This window comes from Scatophagus argus, chromosome 23 (genome assembly GCF_020382885.2).
Source record: "Scatophagus argus isolate fScaArg1 chromosome 23, fScaArg1.pri, whole genome shotgun sequence".
Classification (NCBI taxonomy): Eukaryota; Metazoa; Chordata; class Actinopteri; family Scatophagidae; genus Scatophagus; species Scatophagus argus.
Genome location: NC_058515.1, coordinates 11,526,600 through 11,546,202, shown reverse-complemented (window position 1 = coordinate 11,546,202; position 19,603 = coordinate 11,526,600). Strand labels below are relative to the sequence as shown.

The window sequence follows — 19,603 nt, the reverse complement described above, 5'->3', positions numbered from 1 at the left end:
AGTCAAGCTAATGAGCTGTAGGTGGATGGCGTGTGGAGTATATCCCGTGACAACAAGAAAGAAGATGGAAATCTATACAAAAGTTGCCCTGAGCTGTCCTCTGTTGTTCGCTGACCCCGTATCGTTTTACCCTGAAGGCCTCCGTTCACGAAGGCTTTGCATGAAGTTTCCCATAAAGACACTACATAATCTCAAAATAACCGGCAGTTAATTGCAGTTACATCTGCTTTCTGCACTTTCCCAGACAGCTTCTCCTGCAGCTTCACACAGGAATACAGACACTGTCACTTGTGTTTTCCCTGGTTTTCCCTCTTGTCTCTACACGCCCGGCGGTTTTCTGAGCTTCAGGTTTCACCTTACAGGTAAGGAATGATCTGTTTTTCCTCCGCTCTGCTCGCATCGTGATACCTTTTGTATTGCTCCCCTTTCTGACAGAGTGTTTGTCTTTTAATTCTGTCGCTTCATTTTGACAACAGAAAATGCAGTTTATTTGCTCAAGGTGACGTATTGCCTCTCAGCTATGTGTTAATGGGTTAACAGGTTGGAGGTCAACGTCTGCGTGCAAGAGGTTGCAGCACCTCAGAGCGTGCAAAACATCCACTTCCTTCAGTCTGCAGCGCTTCAAGTAAACTGAATATTTCCTGCCTCGGAGTGTCATCTCAAAGCGGCAGCAGGGGTTTTGCTGCCATCCTGTGCATCTGATTGATTTCACATTTCTTTTACTCCTGCGTTCAGGCCCTAATATGACATCTCAGTTGGTACGGTGGAAGCACAGACCCCCTTATCATAATGTTCTTAAAGTGTCGGGAAAAAAAGCATCCATCATGCAGGAAAAGAACTCCTGAGGGTGTTGTATTGCTATATATTTTTAGGATTTATTGCAGCAACACAAAATAGCTTATAATTTGATTATTGTAACAGAAACTACAGCTGTCAGATAAATGTATTAGAGCGAGATGTGATGTACTGAAGTAATGTACTCAGTTACTTTACAGGAATGCGATTAACAGCACTAACGCTGATGTCATGAGAAGTTTCATCCATCACACACTCATGAGCAGTCCAAAGCTTAAACAACATGATGTGTGGAGGAGCCATACGAGCTGACTCTAACAGACAGTATGGATTCTCCACTAACCCACTGACCTGCATTGCAGAGGCTTTTTTCCCCTCTTTATGCTACGTGCTCTGTATTCTCAATTACAAATTAAAAACATCAGCAATGCTGCCACCTAGTGTTTACTGACGGTTACTTCAGTGGGAAAAATTACGGAGTTTTTCTTCTGACACAAACTAATGTGCATTACGATAATGTGAACATCATTTTAATGCTGCAGCTGGTGAAGGTGGAGTTAATTTTAATTACTTTATACAATCAAGTGAAGGTTTAGAATTCAAAATGGTCTCCTTTCACAGTGTTATATTGTGTTATACTCTCACAGAAATGGATATGTTTCTGATTTGATTACTAACAAACACATAAAAGAGCATTTTAATGCTGTAGTTTATCAATGGTTTGGATACTACAGAGCAGATTAGTACAATAGTACTGTATCGCATCATGTAATTTCTTATGTAAAAAAGTAAACAATTGAAAATGTTAAATAAATTCCCTCCAGTGTGCAACGCAGGTGAAATATAAAATAGGATAAAATGGAAATAACCAAGTAAAGTACAAATATAAGACTTGAGTAAATGTTGTTGGCTACTTTTACAATGGATTCAAACCATCAGAAGAAAACATATGATGATAAATATTATATAATGTAGTATTCCTAAAATCCTGGCTATAAAAAACCTGTTTGTGTTGGGTTTGTAGTGAGATATTTCTCGAAAGCTTATTTAACTGTACTTAACTGCACATTAACTGTATTTAACTGCACATGTAAAAACATACATTCCGCAGTAATCAAGCCTTAATAACAGGATCATTATCTTATTATAATGGATGTCTCTTAACTCAGGATGTCTCAGCGTGCAGTATTCCTTTTCATTGTAGAACCACTTGTATTTTTAAAGTTTAGTCCCTAAAAGTATCTTCATCTCTGTCGCAGTGCCTGTTTATGCAGTGACTATATGCTCAGGTGTCCTCTCTGTGCAGGCAAATGTTTTCAAACTGTGAATGGTTTTAATGTTAGCCCTCAATTTCCAATTCAAATTCAAGTGTAGCACGGACCATAAACCAATTGCAGTATGTTAAAATCACTGGTGAAACTTTGACCGGGGCTGATGCTCAGAGATCTTAAGACTTTGATAATGACAGGTTGTTAAAGTTTCAGCCTTTGAATGACGGGGACATATCGGCAAGGAGACTTTTGATGTTTCTAGTGGTCACTGGGGCAACCGGAAGTGAGCCTTGTGTGACATTCATGGTGCGTTCGCACTTGAACCTTAGATACAGTACAACGACTGAGCGCTCTCAGCGTCACGCAGTGGACACGCAGGAAGTGACAGTGAGCTTCATAATACGTCGTTTGCGCTTGTCGATTGGTCGTGAGGTCACCGCCATCCGTTCCACGGTAAATTTTAAGTGAAAAAAAAATAAAATCAAAATTAACATCTTAAATTTAGACAGCGGAAAACCTCAAATAACGTAAAAATATATTCGAATTATACTTCAACCACTGGCAATAGCTGTACTGAGTCTGATATTAATTTTTTCTAAACGCGGCCTAGTTAATGATTTTATTTTGAAGGTAAACATTAAACTTCCGGTCAGCCTCACTAACCTGTGCTCTCTGATTTATCACACTCACGTATAGAATCCGGATCCAGTTGCTGTATGTCAGGTGCCTTACAGTGCCGACCCTCCGTCCTCCCTCCGCGGCACAAACATGGCACTGAGCCCTGTGGAAAAGCTTCAGGTGTGGCTGTTCAAGGCGCTCACAGGAGCTCTCTTTGCGCTTTTCCGGCTCTTGTCTCCTCGGAGATCCGCCGTGTCCGGGAAGAAGCTCCCGCCCGTCAGCAACCCGCTGCTGGTCATGTCAGCGATGCAGCTGGCCAAGAAGATCCGGAGAAAGGAGGTGAGTGCCCGGCGAAGCCAAGAGCAGAGCTGACGGCCGAACTTCGGCTCCTTTACCTCTCAGACTAATCGTCACTTCTCACCTGTTTATAGGTTGTTTGTTTGTTTAGGATCACAAAAGTTATATAAGCAGGTAGTTTATTGTCTTTCATTAGCTGTGAAATCCTTTTTGTTTTCTTAACAACTTTTTGCAGTCACAACAGTCCACTCTCAGCGGGTCTTTTCCCCGCAGGTTTCTGCAATAAGACAGGTGCACCTGTGGAATAACAACCCGACACCTGTGTTAACATAAAGTGGACTCTGTAGAAGAAGGTCCCTTTCACAGCCTTTTATGTGACATGCAGTAGTCATGTTATTAAGTCAGAATGAGACAGGTGTGTGTTTTACAGCATTACTATAGCTTCTCAAAGACATTGCATTTAATGTAGGGACTATTGCATTGCATTTTACTGTGTGTCTGATCGATTCATTGGTTAGTGAAGATTTATTTTATTTTCCAGCAAGACATGCATCAGTTTGTGAGTATCTTCAGGTTTTCTCACACTTATATGACAGATAATCATTTGAGGATGTCAGCCAGAACACCCTTTCTTCCATGTTATAAAAGTGAATGATTAACAGGTGACCTGAGAAAACATTCAGAATATATTTACACATCCTTTAAGAGTAAGTTTTTTTATTTATTTATTTTTGCTTCGTCCCCCTCACCATTTTTAGGACAAGACTGTCTTCTAATGAACCTGAACGTCTGACTTGTTTTTCTGGTCTTTGCACATTTGTGTGGTGTGTAATAATATGCAGTCAAAATGTTGGGTTTCTGCAGGTGTCGAGTGTGGAGGTGGTGCAGGCTTACATTGACAGGATCCAGGAGGTCAACCCTCTTCTTAACGCTGTTGTAAAAGACAGGCAAGGACAACAAAATCATTTCTCCTCATCAGACGCTTTTGCTTTTATCTTATTTTATGTTTATTGTGCTCCAGAGCTGCAACCGATTGGGAGGTCAGAGAATTAATCCGAATCGTTTCACAATTTTTTTCGAAGCTGATAGCATCTTAGGTGTGATAATAAAATGCATTTCTGTGTTGCAGAACAAAGTGAACTGAATATCTTTGGGGTTTTGACCTTACTTTTGTACAAAACATACAGTATCCTGGTGTATTTGATCACATGTTTTACAAACTGAAACAGAAAATGTGAAAGTCGTCACTCGTTTCAACTGTGATGCATTACCTTAAAATCCAACCGTTCTAATCAGGGATTTTAACAGATTTGGGTCAAATACTTTATTTCTTTCTCCTCGTCCAGGTTTGAAGCTGCCCTCCAGGAGGCCGCCCAGGCCGACAAGTTAATTGAGGAGGAAAATGGTGGAGAGGAGGTGCTGGAGGACCGACTCCCTTTACTCGGAGTGCCGCTCTCCGTCAAAGAGTCCTTCGCCCTCCAAGGTAAAGTCCAGGAATCCAATCTCCTGTCAGTCACCTGAAACCAGGCACTTTAGGTTGAATACATACATCAAATAACAAGAGCTTGAGTCAACATTTGATACCCGTAACTTGTATCCACCCGCACCCAGTTACTGTTTAGTGGACACCTTCATCTTCCCAATGTGTTTTGTTGGGCTCAAGATAACCAGAAATAATCATGACTTTGCAAATGGGAATGACTTTGATGAAAGATGTCTTTACTTTTGTGCTTTCCATGCTGCAGCTGAGCATTTGACACATTTCCCTCTTCCAGGCATGCCCTTCACTACAGGTGTGGTCTCCCGGCGAGGAATCGTGTCCACTGTCGACGCGCCGCCTGTGGCCCTGCTGAAGAGAGCGGGCGCCATCCCGCTGGGCGTCACCAACACCCCTGAGCTGTGCATGTGGTTAGAGTCCCACAACCACCTCTACGGCATCACCAACAACCCCTACGACCTGGAGAGGATAGCAGGAGGAAGTTCAGGTTAGAGACTGTTGGCTTGACTTAAGCTTGGCGGGTTGAACCGGATGCTGTTGTTGAATTGAGGTTCAGAGTCAAGCGGTCGCAAAAAGTGCTTAGTGTTGGAGTGTCTTTGTCTCGAGGAACAGAGCCCTGGTTTTGCCTGATAATCATATTACACTGCAGACATACACACACACACACACACACTTTCAGGCTGCAGTCTTAGTTTCTTAAAGGGGAACTCAGGCAAAGGGAAGTCTGTTTACAGGTCTTGGGTAGTGCCACTGCAGACGTGAAAACCGTTGAGAAGAGAGAAGTGCTGAATCACAAGTATGCCAATTCTTACGTAATGTTGCATTAAACGAGACTGACTGTGAATGAAGCAGACCTGCCGGATCAACTGGCTCAGCTGTCTCTGTTTGTCTCCCCTGTCCTCTCAGGAGGGGAGGCTAGTATACTGGCAGCAGCGGGCGCGGTTATCGGCATCGGCTCAGACATCGGAGGCAGCATCCGTATGCCCTGTTTCTTCAACGGAATATTTGGCCATAAAACCACTCCTGGTAAGAGAAAATAAACGTTAATATATATTAATTCTGCAATATCTGTTGAACTTAAATACAGAATATGCACCAACTGAAGCAGAGTTAGCAACTAGATGGTGAACACAGTGGAGCATTTAGCAGCTAGGGGGGCAGGTATTCCCTTCAGGAGTTGGTGGAGACCAAAAATAGAGCTAGAAGAGCATTGATGTTAGACTTATATTCATCAGATGGACACAAACACAGTTCCAAATGAATGGTAAGGTCGATGTGTGACTGCTGAAAGTGCAAATTAAGTTGCCATGTAAAGTTAAAAGGTTAATAACATCAGTTCACAGTTTGTTTCCGCTGTTGTTGCAGGTACAAAGAACACATTCATATGCCAGACTTCACTGTAACTAAGATGTGTTTCTGCAGGTGTCATATCCATTGAGAACGAGTATCCTCCCTGCTCTGGCAGACAGGAAGAGTACCTCAGCAATGGTCCCATGTGCCGCTACGCCGAGGACCTGCTGCCCATGCTCAAGATCATGGTGGGACCCAACGCTCAGATGTAAGAGCTCTTCTAGTCCCAGTTCTAGTTAACCGTGTCCCGTAACAGGCAGAAATTGAACCAGAGCGTGTTACATGACCAAGAGTCAGGTCGGTTTTGTCTAATTCCTTCCAGGTTGTCCTTAGACACAAAGGTTGATTTAAAGAAGCTGCGGTTTTTCACTATCCCCCACAACGGTGAGTCTGTTGTGACGTACCCCGTCAGCAAAGAGCTCATCGAGATTCAGAGAAAGGTGTGTTGAAAACGTCGCTCAGATTGTCTGCAAATGACTGCAAAATGACTACTGGGAATGTTTTAAAATTAAAATGGCATTACGTCCTCCAGGTGGTGGAGCGTCTGGAGGCCGACCTGGGAGTCAAAGTCCAAGAAGTGCGTCTCCCCGAACTCCGTTATGGCTTCCAGATCTGGGACACCTACATGGGTCTTCCCGACAAGGAGGGCAAAGTGGGTCCAAGTGTTCCTGGAAGCATAATGAAGATAAACTGCGTCTAATAATGTTACACAGTGACAGAGAGCAGGCAGGGTCTTAGTCACAGCACCTATTGTGGTCTGCTGCTCAGAAATGGTTCACTAATCTGTTTAACTGCCATGGCACAGCATACCACACACACACACACACTCTCTCTCTCTTTAGTGACTCAAGTGGATTTTAAAACTAAAGACTGCACACCATTTCACAAAGACAGCATGTGTTTCTTGGGGCCTGTGCGGGTAACTTAATCACTAATAAATCATTTACATCCTTTTTTAAAATGAAAACCGGGTGTTGGTATAACACACTCATAGTGTTGTAAGGCCACTAACACAGGTTAGTGTTACCAGCATGACAGTGAGGTGTCTGGTGACAACAGGAAGCAAACTGCATGGGAACAGCAAAGCAGGGTGGTCACTGAAACATAACACACACACTTGGTTTGCTTTGTTTCTTCAGAAACAAATGAAAAATGTTTTCCTCTCTTAGCCTCCTCAGCCTTTTGGAGAGCTGATGGGGGAACCAGGACAACCGGCCTGGCCTCTGTGGGAGCTGCTGAAATGGATGGTTGGAAAATCTGATCACACCATAGCTGTAATTGGTAAGAGAGAAGACATTTATTATCGTTTATCTTAACTGTTTTTTTTTTTTTTTAAAAAAAAGGATTAAATAAAGGGGGAAAAAGACATTGAGAAATAATCATGTGTGCGTGTTTTCAGGTCTGGGACTGTTTGAGGAGTTCAACCCATCCAAGCCGTCAAACTTCATCATCCAGCAGAAAGAGAAGCTGCAGAAGGAGTTGGAGGAGCTGCTGGGGACCGACGGCGTGTTTCTTTACCCGTCGTACCCCAGAGTGGCTCCCAAACACCACCACCCACTCTTCAGACCCTTTGACTTTGCCTACACAGGTTAGACAACCACAGCCAGTCATACTTTGTAGAAGAACGCAAGGCATGAACATTTTCTACATGCTGCAACTTGACTCATTTGCATGAGTTTGCAGGGTTTAAGAAGCAGAATTCCTCCTAAGTTGCCGCTACAGGCAGCTTCATAAAGATGCCTTAAGAGTTTACTTATCTGCAGTTTTAGCACATTATTTAGCAATGTCCAGTCAATTCTGGAAGAATATTACTAATTTAACATCTGATATTATTTAAACCAACATCCCACGTGATGGCAGGATGTGGATCCTACGATCTGTGACCTGATCTAAAACACAAGGATAATTAAGGCTTCTTCACGCTATACAATATTTCCAGTTCCAGGACATCTCTTGATCTTCACTGAAGTTGACAAAAATTGCTCCAGACTTGTTTTAATATCCGCTTCCACTCTCCAGGTGTAATCAACATTCTCGGACTGCCGGTCACCCAGTGCCCTCTGGGTCTGAACGAGGAAGGCCTGCCCTTGGGCGTGCAGGTCGGTGCTGGGAAGCTGCAGGACCACCTTACCCTCGAGGTGGCTCTTTACCTGGAGAAGGCCTTTGGAGGCTGGAGGGACCCTGGAGCCAAATAAAACCTCATAAGCTAACAGCCTTTTCTGTCAGCTTAGAGACTGTCAGACTGACAGATGGCCTCGCTGCTTGCTGTTGTACACAAATACCAAGAGGTACAATCTTTAGATCATTGAATGTTCAAGTGGAAGAGTTTGATTTTTGAACTAATGCAGGAATCAGGTGACCTCGTGCACAAGTGATGACTTTTGTCCTGTTCAGTGACTGTTACATCATGAGCACAAGCTTTAAAAAGGATTGGTTTTTTTGTTAGATTAGAGGAAATATCTTAAATGAAGCACTCACATTATCACACAAAACAAGGCTTTAGTGCTGTTCATACCCACGTTTTTTACAGCACTTGTACAATTAATTCCACCTCGTTTTTGGACTTGCACAATGACGTGCGCATTCCTAAAAGCAGAGTTTCCGTTGCTAAATTAAATCTCCAAAGCTCAGTACACAGAGCGCCTTGGTAGCAGAGTGGTTATAGATGATGCCACATAATGCAGCATCTCCAGCTGGGATTCAACTGATGACCTTCGCCTGCTCAAATGCTCTAAAATACCTTTTAAAAACAGGCTCAGTAACAACAGGTTCAGGATTTTAAAATGTTTTTAAGTGTCCCCATAGGGGTCTTTTCTGTTGTTCTGACTAATTAAAACTCTTGTTCACATTCACATACGGTGGAGCTGAGCTGGGAGTTTGTCGTCACCGGACCCCCTCATACATTAAAGAATCATAAAGGTGGAACTTGACCTGCATGGAAAGGTGCAGCTAATCTACACAGATGACAGTTGAGTGTGGTCAGGGACACACTCACACCCACACAGTCAGAATAATGAAACACTTTGGTAGATCTGTGCTGTAAATGTATAGCGTTGGTGCACTCATTACCAGGTCTGAACTGGACATCCAGAAAATGTTTCACCACACTGACCAAAAATACACACAACCTTAGCTGCGCGGTAATGTGAATGTTGCGTAACTACAGTTAATGATTGTGGTGCCTGTTTTATGCTGCAACTGAATTGTTTCATTTAATTAAAAAAAATTAAAAAAAAACTTTTCCTCTGAATTCCAACTTCTTATAACTAAGTCCGTGACTTACTCTAGTCCTGTTGTTAGAGCCAGGTCACCAGTTCGTACTTGAATAATCAACCTGGTAATAGTTAATCACAAACTAAAGATGAAATGGTTCACTCACTGACAAAAGAAAGTAACTGAGTGCAAACCATTTAACATTAGTTGGACATTATACGTTTTCAAAACTTAGGAATAGTTTAACATTTTGGGAATTACACTTGTTAGCTTTCTGACAAAGGCTTAGACAAGCAGATTGAAACGCCTCAGGTTTGTGAGGTAAATAAGAAGCTACAGCCAGCAGTTGATTAACTCAGCACAAAGACTGAAAACAGGAAGTCACTATCTTGGTTCTGTCCACAGATAACAAATCCACCTACTAGTGCTTGAAAGGTTCACTAATTAACACACTCTATCTTGTGCATCTCTACAGGGTTGAGTCAAGTCTCATTTTGGACCAAAATGCTGAAAACCTGCTCAAAAGTCCTGCTTCATGTTAATGCACAGGAATTACAGAAACCCTCCTAAAATAGACTGGGTGACATGCGATTATTAGACAGCAGTGAAGGGGGAGAGGGGAAACAAAGACAAAAAGCCTAAACAGGAAACCCTGAATAAAAGCAAATTAAAAAAAAAAGTGAGTAAGACCTCCTTGGAGTCTGCCGTCACTTTATTTTCTTCCCTTCTTATGGAAAAAGGATGAAAAATTATTAAACATTTATCAGAGGTCTCCCAACAACTTGAGACACATTGAGAACTTTTCACCACTCATGTTTTGGTCATCACTACTGTATGATGACTGTCATTATTGTAATCTCTTTTTTTTTTTGTCACAAATCATAATTTTGTTCTCAGAGGTCAAAGATCACCTGTGAATGTCCCGTTCATACAGAAAAAATAAGGGCAGCTCGTCTTTTCTTTGCTCTAGCCACGATGACATGCTTGCACCTCAGAGTACAAGTGTTGAGAGGTGCCTGCCGTGAGAGTAAATCTTCTGCTCAGACTCTTAAATCAACTCTTCTCACTCCTCCTGACCACGGCGCCATTCAGGAACCGGAGGGGACTTTTAAAAACAGAAACAATAAAACGGCTGAGGGAAGATGACCAAACAAAAAGTACAGAAATGTTCTTCGAAGAGTCCTGCATCTTGGCGGCGCAGGAAAAGGGAGGACCTTTCTCTCCTTGACGATCTCTCACCCACCCAATGCTTGATTTGGCCCAAATGTGTATGCAAATACTTGTGTATGTGTAAACGTGTTTTCTTTCTTTCTTTCTTTTGTGGATAAAAAAATTTGGGTGTGTGATTTCAACCGAGCAAAGCGTCTCAGGAAGTATTGGTGATGGGTTTGTATTTCTTGAGGCGGGTCCACTGCCCTGTGGAGTAGTTCATTTCGAAGACTGTGTCCACCAGCATGGTGGTGCTGCCGGTGCCGTCGGCTTTTGGGAGGACCTCCGTGTGTTCGCTCAGCTTGATCTGGATGATGTCCCCCTGCTCCGGGCACGGGTTCTCTGCAAGACGAAGAGGAGGACGCACCCAGGTTATTATTGGTCCTACAAGATTTCTGTGTGTTGGCGTTTAGGAATTGACTGGGACACTTCCTGTAATACGTACAGTCCAATTATTCCACTGTTTTCCATTTAAATTCTGTGGATGAACTCCACAGAAAACATCATCACACCACACCTGACTGATTTGCAACCTTACCCTCACCACTAAGATTAAATAATGAGAATTCAGATCCTTGCATGTCCTGAAAAGCTTTGGAAAAATCTGGTTTTGTTTTCCAAAAAATTAAGAACTATTTAAGTGTTAGAAAATGTAAAATTACTGCTGTACCTCTGGATCCAGCCATGAAGCCCAGGATGAGGGCCTTCTCTGGTCTGGTGACCTTGTTGGCCGTCTTGAACATCTCCTGGGCAGCGTACATCTGGTCTCTCTAAGGAACAGAAACATGTGGCACAGAATTTAGTTGGCTAAGGAGAACACGGAGCTGACAGAAAGTCTTCGAAAGAGGATGTTTATGTGTCTTTCAATGACTCTACGCTCTACATCTCCACCTTACCGTGAGCGACAGATTCTTTTTGGGCTGGGGCTGTGGTGGCGTAGGGGTTGGTGTTGGGGTTGGCGTCTGAGGTGTGCTGGGTGTCTGGGTGGGGGTCTCTGGCTGGCTGGCAGTCGCAGCTGCCGGGGGTCCGTTGCTGGCAGGGGTGGAGACCGGCGTGCTGGGGGATGTGGGAGTGGCTGGATTTGCTGTGTTGCTTGCATTGTACATGGGCGTTCTCTGTTTGTACTGGCCTGGTAAGGTGGCAGCGGCGCCAGCGCCTGCTGTTGCTGACTCCTCCGGTTGGCGAGCCGACTGCAACGTGTCCCGTCCCGAACCACCAGCATTTGCTTTGAGGGAGGTTGGGGAAGAACAAGAAATAGTTAGTTTGACATGAAGTTGCTGCATGATGCCTGCAGGGAAGTTGTATTTGCCTCCTCAAACAAGTAAGTGTATGACAGCTCTGTATTGAGCCCTTTGAGTTAGCATCACAATGCTGTGTGTCTAACCTGGCTGTGCCTCGGAACTGGGAATGTAAGAGGAGGAGGGAACCATGCTGGGTGTGGCTGGTAGGTAGCTGGTTGACGGCAGAGGATTCTCATTCAACGCCCCCAGTTTCTGACAAAACAACAAAACATATTTTGTTAAGATAGTGACAGAAGAGCTAAGTGAAAGAAAATGGAGGGGGTAATATGAGACAAAACGGGAGAAATCAAGAACATTTCAGTGATGTGGCCATAAGCACCTGTGTAGAGACAAGGCCGGCAGCGTAGTCGGGTGTGGTGTTTTCAACCACTGCTTCTTCTTTGGCTGCCTTTTCTCCAGTTTCCGTTTCTGCAGAAGAAAACATGATGTAAGCATCTATACAATCACACATTTTCTTGACTAATAAGTTGAGGTGTGGATGTAAAACTTATTACTGACAGAGTGCTGAAAATATAATTACCCAAAGTCTTTCTTCTCCTCTTAGCTTCTCGTCCAGCTCCGACCATATCCAGCTCTGAAATATCTAACAGCTGAAAAGGAGAACAAATGTGAAAAAATGTGGGGGAAAAAATCGAACTCTCAAAACACAAATTTATGACAGTAAAGGACAATCACACAAACTTAAATTTTCCAGCAGCATCTTTGGAAACCCTACGTTACCTTGACCCCCCTCTCCTTACGCAGGGGTGTCCGTGCAGGGGCAATAGGTGTGCGATTACTGGGGGGGCTGAACATGCTGGGGGCAGTGGGACTGCGGAACGGTGCCTTGGGAATCCCCTTGAGAGGCGCTGCAAATATTAATACATGAATAAGCAACATAAGAGAAAGTTTCATTTGGAATAAGCAAAACTTTAATTTCTCAACTTTTTGACTGATAAAAATGAATGTTAGGATCGTTATTTGTTAAAACTTAAGACCCTGATTGGCAATATTCTAACACTATGAAGTGATCAATCATGAAAGTAAAGTATCAACCCAGAAAGAGCAGAGCATGTGGGGGGTAAATTAAACTCACTAGTAGTGTCAATCTTTTTGACCAATCCTCTCCCTTTGGCGTGAAAAGGCACTCCGGCTGTCTTTTTCAGCTGTTGGGCTGTCTCCGTGGCTGGAACAGAAACGAATTTACAAACGAATTTCAAAAACAAAACAAAATGCACAAGTTGAAGTTGAAGTTTGGTGTACTTTATCCCATGAGTCAGACAGTCTGGGACAGTAAAACCAAAAAGCAAATGATCAACAAAAACATTTCTAGGATCTCATATACAACTGCATCCTGTGTATAACAAACATACAAGCCAAGCAAGGCCCAGAAGATAAAAACAGTAAACGTTTCTCTACACATGCGCTGGCTTGGCTCGGTCTGAATCAGCATGTCAGCCCAGCACAGCAGGGAATTGCATTTCCATCACAACTGCGCTACCATACTTGAAGGTGTGTCTTTGTTTCCATGAACCTTTTCTAATGTGACACTTCAAAGTGCTCATCAGAATAAATTAATGGAAGGGCAGCTAGTGATACCTGGTGCAGAGAAAGGCAGTGAGTATTTGCTGATGTCTGAAGGAACCTACATTTCTGTAGCAGCTCTGCTCTCAGGGTTGCACTCTTGGGCTTCCTCTTCAGCTGGAAATGTTTAACGGGGGGTGTAAGAGGTCCCACCAGAGTGGTTAACGCACTCTTGTTCAGGTACTGGCACTCCAGAGGGAGCATGGCAGAGGCCTCGCACTCACTCACTGCGAAAGAGACGATCAGAGGAGATTCACTGGCAATTCCCCACGGGATAGATATGTGTACATTTCCTTCTGTGGCTTCTTTAAACATCCAATTCACTCATACGCAATTTAGAAGAAGTTCTAATTTGATAAATTCAATCATAGTTTGAAATCAACTCTGGTGTAAATACATGTAACGGTCAACAATGTTGTGTTGTTATATTTGCTTTTTTTTAACCTGTAGAGTCAATTTTCCAGTGGCAGTCAGTGAGAGGACACCACAGCGAAATGATGTGAAAAATAAAACACATCACACTCTCCATACCTTTCTCCCTGAGTTCTCCAAGAATATCCTGCACATTTGGATTCTGCTCCTCCAAGTCCAAATTGAGAGAGCCGGTTTCTGGGAAAGACTTGAGGATGTCAGCAACCATCAGCACCCAGGGCTCTGAATCCACTGTGGCCAGCTGTATGATCTCAGACAGGGCCTCCTTCATCTGGAAAAAGAGAAAGGCACTGTTAGTAAGGCCTGGACACCTGAAAAGTTCATGATCACTTAATAACTGATTACTGCTTCAAAAAGTACAAACATGAACAGGAAGACACAAAGGTTAATTTTGCACCCCGGATCAGCATCTGGCTTGCTCTACCTCATGAGCCACAGCCACCGCAAATAGTACTGACTTGTAAAAGTACATGAGAGCCACCTGCTGGCTGTGAGAAACACTTCATATACTTCACAAAATACAAGAGACACTCTTGAGTGATGGGCGAGCATTTTCCTATAACTTATTGCTATTGGCAAGACAGAACTGAAACCAGAGCTGGAGTTCAGTAACTTTGTATTATTAAAGTTTTATTTTTCATTCATTCTTTTTCGCTGAAATTTAACAGACAGAATGATTGAGAAAATAATTTGCAGGTTAATGGATAATGGAAAGAAGGAGGTCTAGCGGATACACGTCGATAACATTTATTGTGTTGTTAAAACTTGTATAACCTTTACTTGTATTGTTGCATGTTTACATTAAGCTACTTAAACATTTAAATATGTCTACTTAACAAACTACCCGACAAGCCATACTGATGACGGGTACCTAACGTTTGAGCGGCGAAACAAGTGATGTCAGGCTAGATGCTGGTACCGCCCTCCAGCGCAGTCTAATAGCTCTCTTGAGCCCATCCCACCATAATGTCTGTCCGCGAACCGCTAGGCTAATGTTTCCCGTTGTAGCTGGTAAACGACTGCTGAAAATACGCAAATATGTGTCAACGTCAAGTTAGTCGTGCAGCTGCCTGTAGCTGACGAAAATGCGTATAAGCGTTGTTCTCTGGAAATGGAGGTTAAAGCTACAGGATCAGTCGCGGGAATAACATCAACTTGCTGTTTCTTACGTTAGCTAACGTCGGCAATTGTTAAAGATAGCAAGCTAATGCTAACTAAATAGGTCAACAGCATGGTTAGACGTTTAACAGAAAGTCTGAAACACACACAGGAAAAGCTGCGTTTCCATGTATTGGAGACGGGGCTCCCTTTTGGCCGTGCATCGAATTTTATAGCTTACTTTACTTCACTGGCTAGCAGCGAGCTAACGCACAGCAGCTCACCTCGTCAACGGTCCGCCTGGGAAGATGCAGCATCCCGAGCAGGAGTTTCAGCTTCACTGGCGGGGATAAGCTCGAAAAGCACAACCGTATGTTGTCAATTACTGACACTGTGAGGAGAGAGGCGATGCTCGGTGGCGTCCAGAGCTCGTCCGTAGATCCCAGTTTGTTGTGAAGCCACAGGCCGGTGTCGCTGTCCTTCATCGACGCCATCTTGGAAAAAGAAGTGCTATGAGTTCGGGCATTTTAACGGGCTACCTAAAACAGTCAGGACCCCGCCCACACCGCTAGTAGAGTGGTGTGCATGGATCAACATGACCCATAATAAAACTGATGTATTTCAGCTTTTATACTTTGACTATATGTTCTGCTTTTTGTGGAATCATTTTTATTTGTCGAGGGGTTGTATGTGTTATTAATAAAGCTTAAAAAGCACATGTTATTTCACCAAAATGTAATTCTGCATGAGTGTTAATGACAAAAAGGTGGAAGTATTTAAATTTGGCTAACTTAATTGTTTTTTTAAATAATGGAGTAACCAATGATCTTTAATGAAACATTATATGCACAAGGTATTGTGTTGTATAGGATCAACCAATAACTACCTAAATCACTGTAAATACACCAAATATTAGCCTACTCACTTTTACTTCACAGCAGAAAAATTATCAGCCAGATGTAATTAAAGTAAAAGTAGAACGGCTGTGCTTTAACATATATTATATTATTATATGAACTGATTATTCTTATTTTTGCATTATCTTGTAAGCTGATTGAGATGGGGCTAATTTTACCTACTAATGTAGCGTAATTACAGCAAATGAAAATACTTCTACAAGGAACCTGAAAATTATTTTAAAATGTTGTCGTTTACATTACATCACTGATAATAGATCCATGGCTTAAATAATGTATATATAAATGTATGTAAGTCTCTACAGTCGTCGTGTTTTAAGGCATTTATTTTGAATGTTAACACCGGAAGTCTTGATTCTAGTGCTCGAAAGCAAATTTTATGAGGCACACGCATGCGCGTTCCCCAAATCTACATAAAACAATTCTAGGTCGGCATCTTACATTGATCTGGGTTTCTGCAAAATACCATCGACTGATTTGCGGTAGGTCAGCGTGCGGTTTGCTAAATTAACAGTAATTCTTCTTTGCAGACTGTATTTTCAAATATTTCCCGATGAAAACTGGACTATGCTCGAAACAAAGCCTGTCAGATTTTGTCATTTAATTGACGGCCGTGTAGGAAATTTCCAGTTGTGTTTCTGCGAGAAATACTAGTGTGAATTTTATTTCTAATTTCAAAGGTGACTGATCGACATCACCAATATGGCATCCAGTGGATATCTGCAGGCAGCGGTGCTCCTTCTGGCGGTCCAGCTTCTCGGTCTCGGTGTAGCTGATGCGGACCAGGAGGCTGGTACTGTCATCCCTGCCGAAAGTAGGTGGCTTTACATGAGACTGGGATTTTCATGCCTGTTCAGTACACTTAGATGTTTGTGAGGTGGAAAGCAGCCTGTCTCAGAGATAGTCATAGACTAATAATAGCAGGTCCTCCCAAAGGTTTTCTTAATGGGAATTTGTAGGTCACCCAATTTTATGTGTACATCCCAATATGAAAAATGGACCTGCGCTGCTACTTTCAGACCCAATTTATCATCTCGACTTGGATTAAACCCTGTAGAAGTCTGATGCCGTTTATTTTGCCCGCCGCTTGTGGAGATAATTGGAAATTTGCCCGTTTGCTTTAAAATAAACATGGGGGTCATGGAAAAGCTTCTAAAATAGCGTTTACCCCAAGAGGTAAAATTAGCCCTACATGAGAACAAAATGAGTGAAATCAACATAACTAATTCCGCACCTTAAAGAAGGATTCTGTACATTTTAAATGGAATACAACAGGCTTTGTGTCACAAACACGCTCTGCAGTGTTGCTGCTGCAGCCCTGCTTGTTCTGGTGTCAGCGGTGGTTTGTGGTGGCTAATGTTAGCTGATGTTATCACACCTGAAGTAAATGTTGCCATGCAGCTAACTGGCATCAGTCAGGTTGTGCCTCTGCTGCACATCATGTCTAATGTCTACCATTGCCCTGTGATGTTTACTTGTGGCCCCAGCCTAGTTTAAAATGAATTCCAGGTACAAAAATAATTCAGGAGATAGTTACATCCTTATGAGACAACAACCAGTGTATGAATTCTGCCCTTTTATTTCCAGGTCGTCCATGTGTGGATTGTCACGCATTTGAGTTCATGCAGAGGGCACTGCAAGATCTAAAGAAGACCGCGTTTAACCTTGATGCCAGGGTAGGTGAAGTCTGAGAAAATCCCTGTCAGCCCTGTTGTTTCCTCCTTTTTTCAAATGATTTTGTTTGACAAATCCTTCTTGTCCCCTGCTCCCCAAGTGTTAAAGGCTCATGATTCACCAGCTGATGAGTCTTTGATATAACAGTTAGTGTATGACCACGGTGACTTTGTCTTTGAATATCGGAATCCATGACGATAGCCGGAGGCTGAACTGGAGGGTTTATGATATGCTATCATTTCATGTTTAATGTGTTCTTTCTTATGGAGGTTTCAGTATGATTTATTTATGAAACTGTCGGGAAAAATATTATATATTATATGTAAATATTACTATTATAAGAACTTTGTGAAAAAGATCAAAGCTTTAGAATGCCTTTAAATAAAGATTTCTAGAAAAAGACAAAGAGATACGTCTTTTACTGCATTACTATTGACTGACGATTAGTTGCAGCACCCTTAGAAGAATTATCTGTTAATAAACAGTTTAATTATCTCTTTAGCCCAAAGAGCAGAGGGGTTGGAGGACTTTTTTCAGCCCTGACTAGTCTCTGCCACGTTCCTAATAAGCTGCATACACCCCCAACAATTTTAGAAGATAGAGCAGCTCGGATGTTGACCGACGGGCAAAAAAAAAAAAGGGGGGACTTTTAGCTAATTAATTAAACTAAAAATGTAAAACCAAGCCCCTGAGTTCAGCTGAGGTTTGTTTGCAGTGATGCGTTGTCTTGTCCATCGCAGACAGAGACGCTGGTGCTGAGGGCGGAGAGGAGGGCCCTGTGTGACTGTATGCCCACTAACTCACTGCGCTGAACTCCGCTCACCTGAGGACACCTGAGGACACCTGAGGACGCGTCCGTCTGCCGACACACTGAAAACAACCCTGTTCTACAACCTCTGCTCATGCACAGCGATCTCCATCCCAACTCACACGACAGGCACTTTATTTTCTTTTCTTTCATATCACCGTTGAGTGAAGCTTTTCGTTTGAAACCATACATCGCAAGGGAAGTGGCTTATTCGGGACGACTTTTATATCACTGATGTTTTACATGGTGAAACACATGCCTGTGAAATTAGATGGTCAGTTCTCATTCATCTCCTAATGAAGCATAAACTATTTTTTGTACTTTTTAGTATTTGACTGTATAATGTACAGTAAAATGTCAAAGTTACTCGTTGAATGTGTTGTGTGTGATCAACGTTTGCGATGATTGTACACGTTAAACTGTAGCATCATGTGACATTTATTTAACTGTTAACAGTTTTAACTAGTTAACTAACTAGCTGTCTTTAGGATGAGGTTAAACATCACTGATTAAAAAAGGTTGGGTAACTTAGTATTTTTTTTTTTTTGTATAGAAAGAAAAATTTCGGCTGATAGAAAATGTGACGTTTTACCAGAAGTCCAACAAGAATATTTTAAGACTTGTTTATTTAGGTGGAAAAAAAAGCATACTCGTAGGTCTTGATTTAGCACAGCACTGTAGCATGACACAGCACTTTTTTTTGTCAATCTACTGTTAAGATAGATTGTATGTATAGATTCTGTATATGTAAATGGGTACGTGTAAGGGAGGTGTCCACAGACTTTGTTGTCTCTGTCTGACAAAGATGTATGCAAGAATAGTGACGAGCAATGTAGTGTCAAATGAGCTGTCGTGTCGTCAGGGCAGGGAGGAGGGTCAGCTGCAGCAGGAGACAGACAGATGGAATAATATTAACTGTCTTAATGTTGCTTGTTTATGAACAGTGTACTTTGTTAGCATTATGTCACCAGATGCCCCATTTATCGTCTTAATGATGTACTTAACAATAAATTCAGTGGATGATCTTTACTGCTTTTATTACCATCTCCAACTAGTGGATTCTGTATTTCTTTCATTCGTTGCTCTGACTTTCACTCACAGCTGAGAGAGTGAGTTCTGTGAGCTAATCGATCGATCAAACGAATCTTCACATTTAAGTGACCATTGAAAAAGATAACCCGGTCTCATGCTGCGTTTAGTGCTGAATCAATTACCAGATGGACGGGAAATTAAGCACCACAAATTTCGACAACAAGCCAATCACCTAAGTAGTTTTTTAAGCAAAAAACGGCAAACATATTCTGGTTCTCAAAGAGGAAGAATAGCTGCCTAAGTGGAAAATCAAACCAAAACCAAAGATTTGAAGATGCCATCTCAGCAGAGGCCTGTCTACCTACCTGTCTGTCTACCTCTGACATTTAAGACTAAACAATTCATCCATTCATCAAGCCTGAAAGATGAATCGATCACAGAAACGCCATAGCGTCACAAAACAGTAAAAATGTAGATGTAGTTGTTGTCAAGTTTGAGAGTTATAGCAGTCTGTTAACATTTATACT

The 19,603-nt window shown here is 42.4% G+C and overlaps 3 protein-coding genes across 3 annotated transcripts; 2 read left to right on the top strand and 1 right to left on the bottom strand.

Moving 5' to 3' along the window:
- The first annotated feature begins 2,377 nt into the window (after window positions 1-2,377).
- Window positions 2,378-8,374, top strand: faah2b (fatty acid amide hydrolase 2b). The gene is made up of 12 exons (XM_046380534.1): window positions 2,378-2,519; window positions 2,763-3,023; window positions 3,846-3,928; window positions 4,328-4,464; window positions 4,757-4,966; window positions 5,386-5,505; window positions 5,902-6,037; window positions 6,152-6,269; window positions 6,362-6,481; window positions 6,999-7,110; window positions 7,229-7,417; window positions 7,849-8,374. Exons 2-12 carry the CDS (start codon window positions 2,835-2,837, stop codon window positions 8,022-8,024), a joined length of 1,590 nt encoding a protein of 529 aa, XP_046236490.1. The 5' UTR covers window positions 2,378-2,519; window positions 2,763-2,834; the 3' UTR covers window positions 8,025-8,374.
- A 1,362-nt stretch (window positions 8,375-9,736) lies between these two features.
- On the bottom strand, window positions 9,737-15,166 carry nelfa (negative elongation factor complex member A). The gene is made up of 11 exons (XM_046380535.1): window positions 14,930-15,166; window positions 13,647-13,818; window positions 13,181-13,342; window positions 12,628-12,717; window positions 12,273-12,400; window positions 12,073-12,142; window positions 11,872-11,960; window positions 11,636-11,744; window positions 11,148-11,476; window positions 10,922-11,021; window positions 9,737-10,593 (listed from the first exon to the last, which is right to left on the bottom strand). Exons 1-11 carry the CDS (start codon window positions 15,137-15,139, stop codon window positions 10,409-10,411), a joined length of 1,644 nt encoding a protein of 547 aa, XP_046236491.1. The 5' UTR covers window positions 15,140-15,166; the 3' UTR covers window positions 9,737-10,408.
- Window positions 15,167-15,174: 8 nt separating this feature from the next.
- c23h4orf48 (chromosome 23 C4orf48 homolog) lies at window positions 15,175-19,073 on the top strand. Its single transcript, XM_046380537.1, has 4 exons — window positions 15,175-16,044; window positions 16,243-16,376; window positions 17,150-17,238; window positions 17,977-19,073. Exons 2-4 carry the CDS (start codon window positions 16,265-16,267, stop codon window positions 18,046-18,048), a joined length of 273 nt encoding a protein of 90 aa, XP_046236493.1. The 5' UTR covers window positions 15,175-16,044; window positions 16,243-16,264; the 3' UTR covers window positions 18,049-19,073.
- The last annotated feature ends 530 nt before the right edge of the window (window positions 19,074-19,603 follow it).